Source organism: Sardina pilchardus, chromosome 1 (assembly GCF_963854185.1).
Source record: "Sardina pilchardus chromosome 1, fSarPil1.1, whole genome shotgun sequence".
In the NCBI taxonomy this organism is placed as follows: domain Eukaryota; kingdom Metazoa; phylum Chordata; class Actinopteri; order Clupeiformes; family Clupeidae; genus Sardina; species Sardina pilchardus.
Genome location: NC_084994.1, coordinates 42,163,536 through 42,171,428, shown reverse-complemented (window position 1 = coordinate 42,171,428; position 7,893 = coordinate 42,163,536). Strand labels below are relative to the sequence as shown.

The window sequence follows — 7,893 nt, the reverse complement described above, 5'->3', positions numbered from 1 at the left end:
GCCTCTAATGGTAAATGCCAGTGTCTCTACATCATTACCTTACATTTGTAGGTGGTGTATCTCATTTATTTGTGGCATAATAGAAACCTTTGTTTGAATTATACTGTTTTTACAGTAGATGATGTACATACAGTGTATATGATTTATGTTGTATTTTGTAATGTATCTGTTTTTTCAGCTCATCAAAGCACTAAAAACGGTCAAGTTCAAGTTATACAACAGCAGCGTAGAGTTCGACAAGAATGGTGATCCCCCAGCTTCCTATGATATTGTCTTCTGGGATTTGAAAAACATTTCTTTCGTTACAATTGGCTCATTCCACTCAGTGCCAACACCTACCTTCAGTCTTGACCAACATCTCCTCGCCTGGCACACTGGTAAAACTGTAAGTTCAATATAGTCCTTAACTGTTGCTTTAAACGGTAGATGGTGATATGATATCTGTAAACTCATCTCAGTTAAGAGGCTGTATTGAAACAAACTGACACAATGTACAGATCCCCAGAGGGTTTAATGAGAGATTTGTTGTTCTATTACTAAATTGTGCTCATTGTTTTAATTCAGTAAAACAAGAGCACTGTTTAGTAAAGTGAGAGCACCCATTTACTAAAGCAAGTGTACTGTTTCTTAAAACGAGCGCACAAATTACTAAAATTATAGCATATAAAATGGGCAAAGAAGAAAGTCAATGAGCTCTCGATAAAAATGCAATGAGCTTCAGTGGACATAAAGAAAGGAGATCTGATCGAGATTTTTTTGTTGTACGGCAAAATCTTAAGGTCATTTTTGTGTGCTCATTTCAGTCAATCGTGTGCTCATTTTACGCAATTACACTCATTTGATTAAATTGTGGGCTCATTTTTATTAAATTTCCCGTTCATTTAAAAAAATTGTGCTCTTGTATTAATTTCTTAAAACAATCGCAGAATTGACTAAAAACAAGAGCATAGTACAGTAAAAAGAGCACTCTTTGGTAAAACAAATTATTTACTAATAAATCTAAAACGACGGTACGGTTTTGTAAAACAAGTGCACAATTTAGTAAAACAAACGTGCATTCTTTGGATGTAGAAAAAACCTTCCAGTGACACCTCCCGGGTTCCGTCATAAAGTGCACACACAGGCACTTCTCAAACCTTCACACACAGGCACATCTCAAACCTACGGAGCCCGGGAAGGATCAGGTGTTTGAATACTTTTGAGTGCACTTTTGCGTTCCCTCGCAATACTTTTTGCGTTCCCTCGCAATACCTTGTAGGCTATGTATGCACAGTGTCTTTAACCGGCAGGTTCCGTTTGCGGAGTGGGAGGGGTAGAGAGGGAGCGAGGGTGTGTGTGTATGTGTGTGTGTGTGTGTGTGTGTGTGTGTGTGTGTGTGTGTGAGAGATTGGAGTGGGAGAGAGAGGCAGGTGAATGTAGGCTATATTATAAAGATCACAAAATAAATCCTCTGATCCAAACCACTGTGCAAGTTATAAACCTGCTGCTGTTGTGAAGGAGAGAGGGAGTTAACCCGAGTCAATTCAAGTACCGTAACCTCGGCCCTGGAGCAGCCAAATGTAAGTCTCCCCTGAAATCTCGAACTACGTTCTGAGACGTAAACAAGTTAACATTGGGCTCCGTACAGTGGCTAGCCTAGGCTACGTCAGGTCAATGTGCTGTCAACTCTCATGCTGCGCCGAAACAAGCCGTTTTTCTTTAGCAGACGCTTCAGAGTTTTCATGCTTATAATCACATTGTGTCTCATAGACAAATCCACCAGTATATTGCTGTATGTGAGCCCCAGGTTAAAGTAAAACTTAATAATGTCCAGATTATCCATGAGATGAACTGCAGTCCATGTAATATGGAGCCCAAGTTGACAGGAACACATACAAGTTATTGTGAGGGAACGCAAAACTATTGCGAGGGAACGCAAAAAGTATTGCGAGGGAACATAAAGTGCACTCAAAAATATTCACACACCTGACCCTTCCCGGGCTCCATACAAACCTTCACATACAGGCACTTCTCAAACCTTCACACAAAGGCACTTCTCAAACCATTGACCTGCCCAGACTGAGAGATGAAAATCTCAAGAAAAATGTGCTGATGTTTTGACTTCTCAGGTTTTCTGTTTGATGAATTCTTATTTTTTAACATTCTTTAAAAAATATATATTCAGATTTTTTATTTTATTTCCTACAGTAGATGTAAGCTGCAATCACCCTGTATTATAATCAAGTATAAAACAAAACAGAAGCTTGACATATTTCTGTTTGTGTCATGAATCTATGAAACTTTCACTTCTTGAAATAAATTACGGAATACAAAGACCATTTTAGCCGCACATAAGACTTGTCATTTCCTGTTTCATTCATTCCTGTAGAATTCTTTGCCCTGTAACAGATGTGTTGGAGAATGTATTTAATCGATAGTGGCAGGGCTACTGTCTTCTTCACCTTACTATGATATGGTCAAAAATCACAAAGACAGATCAGTAATTAAATCATTAATATCCTTGGAATCTGACTTTGTCGTGTAGGCTCCTGAATCACGCTGTTCTGCTGAATGCAAGGATGGGTACAGAAGAGTGATGAAGAGCTTTCATTCCTGTTGCTTTGACTGCGAGATCTGCAAAGCAGGAACATATATCAACATCAGCGACACAGGTACAATGTCAGGCATTATTCTCCATGGAGGTGTCTGTGTGTGTGTGTGTGTGTGGGGGGGGTGCATACCCAGCTGTAATGCACACCATGTAGCTGACACACTTGTTTGTCTCCACAGCAGATCCAAACACCTGCCAAAAGTGCCAAGACTACGAGTGGTCTGGAGATGGCAGCACGTCGTGCCAGAACCGGACCGTGGTGTTCCTTCCGCACGGTGCTCCCGCCTCCATCGTCCTGACCCTCGCCGCCTCCTCCACCATCCTGCTGTGTGGCTGCGTGCTGGCTCTGTTCATCCGCCACTACGACACGCCTGTGGTCAAGTCGGCCGGCGGCAAAATGTCACTGCTCGTGCTCGTCTTCTTGGCTCTGTCATCCGTCAGCATCTTCCTGTTTGCTGGATGGCCATCTGCCATCACCTGCAGGCTGCGCATCCCAACGTTTCTCGTCTTCTACACCGCCACCCTCTCCTGTCTGGCCGTCCGCTCTTTCCAGATCGTCTCCGTCTTCAAACTGGCTGCCAAGCTGCCGAGGGCGTACGAGTTCTGGGTCAAACATGGTGGACAGTGGCTGATTGTAGCGATCTGCACGATCACTCAGCTACTTCTGAGCATTTCGTGGATGTTCGACAACGGACCCGACGGACCCCCACTGCCAAGTCAGAAACAGCTTATTAGGGAAACAGCCTTGATGTGCACGTGGGGCAATGTAAATATTATGTTTGCTATGTTCACGTTTGGTAGCCTACTCAGTTTAGCCAGCTTTGCCTTTGCCTATATGGGGTCAGACCTTCCTAAAAACTACAATGAAGGTAAAGCGGTTACGTTCTGCTTGCTCATTTTCTATATATCCTGGGCCTTGTTTCTCACACTGTACTTTGTTTTGGAGGAGAAAGGTATCGCAGTGGCAAATGCCTTTTGCATTTTGTTCAGTATCTTGGGGGTTTTATTTGGTTACTTTGGACCAAAATGCTACATCATTCTTTTCCAACCTGAGCGCAATACAGCAACATACTTTCAGGCAGAAATTCAGACTTACAATCTGCAAATCAGATGACCTTCAGATTGTCATGAAACAATGTAGGAAATCTCTCTCACACACACACACACACACACACACACACACACACACACACACACACACACACACACACACACACACACACACACACAGTTCAGTGCAATGTAAAATGGCAATCTCTCACTAGACTGAAATGCTGTTAAGATATGAATGTATACAAAGCTGTTTATTGCACATACACTGTATTGATCTTTAACCTTTTAGACTGTTTAAGATTTAGTACGAGACTCTTCTGAAAATTAAGAAGGAAAAAATACAAGTGCTGTTCTTTTTCTGCTTTAAGTTCTAAAATGATTATATATTTGTACAATTAAAATAAAAATGATTTAGGCCTACAATGTTGAACTGTCAACCTTGTACTTATTCACCCTTCTCAAGGATAGGCTACTGGGAGAAAGGTAGATTATTTTATGGGCCCGGTGTATAGGTTTTTTGCTGTTTGTCATTAGTCTCAGACAGCAACACTATCACATTCTTTATCCACCAGAACATTAACTGATTGATTCTCAATACCAATTTCAAGTTTTTGTGTGAAATTACACAGCACCTGCTTCAGAGGCCACTGTCCCCCCCTAGTTTGTAGTTAGGGGGGAACAGTTTAGTTCATTGGAAAACAATCAAGAGCAGTGTGATGTACTGACACAGTGTTACAGTGGCTAGAATATTGTTTTCTTCCTTCTGTCGGATAACAAGCATCTCTGAACTGACCATATTTCAGCCCTCTGCGTCACTTGATATGACTTAGAAACACAACAAAGACCAGCTGTGAGCAAAAGTAGATCAATAAAGAATGAAAATATTATTTTGTATATTATAATATAACCATTATTTGCCAAGGTATGCTCCACAATAGGACATTTGGTTATCCAAAATGCATACTGACAGTCAAATGTTTACTGCATATGAACCCCTTTGTGTAGAAGCATAATCTTGGTCTCAAATGAAAGGTAACACTCTGAAGTGTCATGCTCGCATTTGGATTGTAGGGCCTACCTCAGGGATTCAGATACAGAATGACTACATTAAATATGGAATAATTACACAAAAATATGAATATTTATTCTTCAACTGGTGTGTATACAATTTACTATCTGCACAACTAATATTGGATAAAATAACATGATTCCTGTGAATATTTCAAGACCCAATATGCTGTATCCTTATTGTCAAGGATACACACGCAACTAGAAGGCAGGGAAGCTCCAAAGACAGAGGAGGGTAAGGAGGGCATTTTAGATTAAATTTACATTTGATATTTTTTTACATGAGAAAAGATTGTCATGTATCGATTCCCAAGAGTCCAGGCTTTCAAATTATGTGTAATATGACTATGCATCATAACAATCTGATGTATAAAAAATATTTAGAATGTTGGGGGTGGTGGGGGAGGGGTTAACCATCCTGCTGGCGGTACACCGCAGACCAAGTAGACACAGTGCTATGATTATATTTCAAATATACACAGGGGTGGTATAAGTTAGTTAGTCATATAATTTAGTCATGGATCGGTATTTGGTGAGGAAAGGGAGCGATGCCAAACAGAACATCTAGCTGCGAGCTGTTCGTAGAAAATGTACAGGTGAAATTGTGAAGGGAAAGACGAAAAAGGAAATTAAATACAATTTGATTAGGCCTACATCAAATACGGATTTATTCACAGTAGGCTTGCTTAACAGCCAAAGCTGGAGAGTAGGTAGCCTACCGCTGTGTTTTGTGTGCTCAACAGCACTTTCAAATGGAGACGCTGACGCATCACAGTTCCTTGATTGGCATGCTTATTGAGTATATGAAACAGATAGTGCGCGATTTTAAAGGGCATCAGACTCTAATGAGAAAGAGTTCAAAGGTTAGTGAAAATGCATTGAAAGCATCATCCCCATACGATTGCAGAGGAGCTGGTTTTGCCAGCAGCGTTGAACATGTGTGAAATAATGATTTAAACGAAGAATCTGCAAACAAATTAGAAACTATTCCGTTGTCAGATAGCACAATTGGACGAGGAATTGAGGGAATGGCCACTAACGTGAAAGAGCAGCTAATAGAGAAACGTAGTGCGAGGATTTTCAATTGAAATAGACGCGACGATAGACATTACGTGCTGCAAAAACGTCACAAATAAAATATCCTTTTACGTCATAATGGTTTGCTCATTATTTAACGCAAGCGATGCTTAAATCACTCTTGATTTGCAGCCTAAACGTCTGCAGTGCTCTTGCTTATCTGTAAAACTGTAAGCAATTTATTCGAGGTAATGGATAAGGACTCACCTTGGAGCAGGGGTCCGTGGCCTCGCCGAAAGGGCCCACCACGACCAATTTTGCCATGTATTGGCCAATTCGAAGCGTTAACTGCAGCAGAGAGACGAGAGGCACAGAAATCAAAGTGGCCTGAGTATCAAGGGCGCCCAGCTGATGTTCTTCGGGTGCATATGTATTCGCCAAGCCCAGAGCCTGTTAAATTCCCACCGATATATTATGGGCAACGCTGTGAGACTTCGCCGGCACCTGCTGTGAAGAAGGAGGACCAAGATCAGGTTCCACTTCAGATTGAAAATGAAGACCTTCTTCCATCACTGCCAGCTATCTCCATTGATCAGCCTGAAGAGGTGGTGAAGTCAGGACCTGTGAGGAGAACCAGGGGGCTGCAGCCTCCTGTCCTCCCCAACCCGGACTTCCTGAAGCAGCGGGCAAAGACCAGGACCAGGTGCCCCCAGCCAGCACCACGCCTGCTGGAGCGGCGGGCAGAAATGCAGCGTGCGGGTGTAACCTGTGCACCTGTTCCCCCCTCTCAGCCCCCTGAGGCTGCACTGAGGAAGGGACGTCGGTGTGCCAGGATAGTGGACCGTACTCTCCAGCAACATCAGGAGATGGATGCAGTACTTCCCAATATTCCTGTGTCCAACTATACTCCGACTGCCCCCAGCGTCCCCCGCCCCCCTACCGGAGTCCCCTACCGAGGTCGCCGCTGTGTCAAGCGGTGATCTCAGGGGACTCCCCACCCACCCCACTCCCCCACCCCCACCCCCACACCCCTTCATTTGGTCCAGCGCACCCCTCTGTTGGACAGTGACCTCTCACATTTAGGTGTGAAGGAGTCTCCCATCAGAGGGGATGCAGCAAGAGGTAGGGTTAGAACAATTAGGCATCACCCTTTACCACCCCCCTTCAGTTGGTCCAGCGCACCCCTCTGTTGGACAGTGACCTCTCACATTTTGGTGTGAAGGATTCTCCCATCAGAGGGGATGCAGCAAGAGGTAGGGTGTAGATCAATTAGGCATCACCCTTCACCACCCCCCTTCAGTTGGTCCAGCGCACCCCTCTGTTGGACAGTGACCTCTCACCTTTAGGTGTGAAGGGTTCTCCATCAGAGGGGATGCAGCAAGAGGTAGGGTTAGAACAATTAGGCATCACGCTCTTCAGGTTTCAGTATAATATTTCATAGTATTGTGTGGTCTGTCTTACCTGTCATGCTGTCATTCTTCAATTAAATCTGTGTTGTTGTGATCTCCAGCGCAGGCTCCGTAGTGGACTGCGAAGCCGACCGAAGAGGTTGAAGGAGAGAGGTGTGTGTCGGCGGGGGTCAGGAGAAGAACAGGTGAGTCTCATCACACTGGCTGAGTTAGTGACTGTCAAGTTTGTTTGTTTGTGAAGTTTTTATATTGAGACCTATCTTTCTGCAGTCACCAACAGACCCCCATCTACTCACCATCAGAATGACACACACACTCATGGGACCCATGGAACGTAGAGAGTCTGTGCACCTGTTTCTCCCTCTCAACAACGAGGATATCGGTGTGCCAGGCTAGTGAGTGCTGAAGATCTCCAGCAACATCAGGAGCTCGGTGCAGCATTCTCCAAGATTCCCATCTGTACTCCAACTACCCCCAGTGTTCCCCGGCCCAACCCCTACTACACCGCCACCCTCCCACCCTCACCCCACTATACACAATAGATGGTATCTATTCCCCAAATTCCCCAACCTTTTACCTTCATCGATTCATCAATAAAAATTCATCAAACATTATTCAGCTTCTCTATATTATATACTGTATAGCCGTTGATTAAGACCATGAAGTAGTTTGCAGTCTGAATTAAATACATTTTTTCAAGGTTTTTAGACCGACATGTTTAAAAACTGGGATATTCAGTAGCCGTAGACGTACAGT

General features: G+C 43.5%; 1 protein-coding gene across 1 annotated transcript; it reads left to right on the top strand.

Annotated features, from left to right (window-relative positions):
• The first annotated feature begins 2,575 nt into the window (after nt 1–2,575).
• Nucleotides 2,576–3,725, top strand: LOC134078999 (taste receptor type 1 member 1-like). Its single transcript, XM_062535167.1, has 2 exons — nt 2,576–2,651; nt 2,770–3,725. The coding sequence occupies exons 1-2, from the start codon at nt 2,576–2,578 to the stop codon at nt 3,702–3,704; spliced, it is 1,011 nt and encodes a 336-aa protein (XP_062391151.1). The 3' UTR covers nt 3,705–3,725.
• Nucleotides 3,726–7,893: the final 4,168 nt, after the last annotated feature.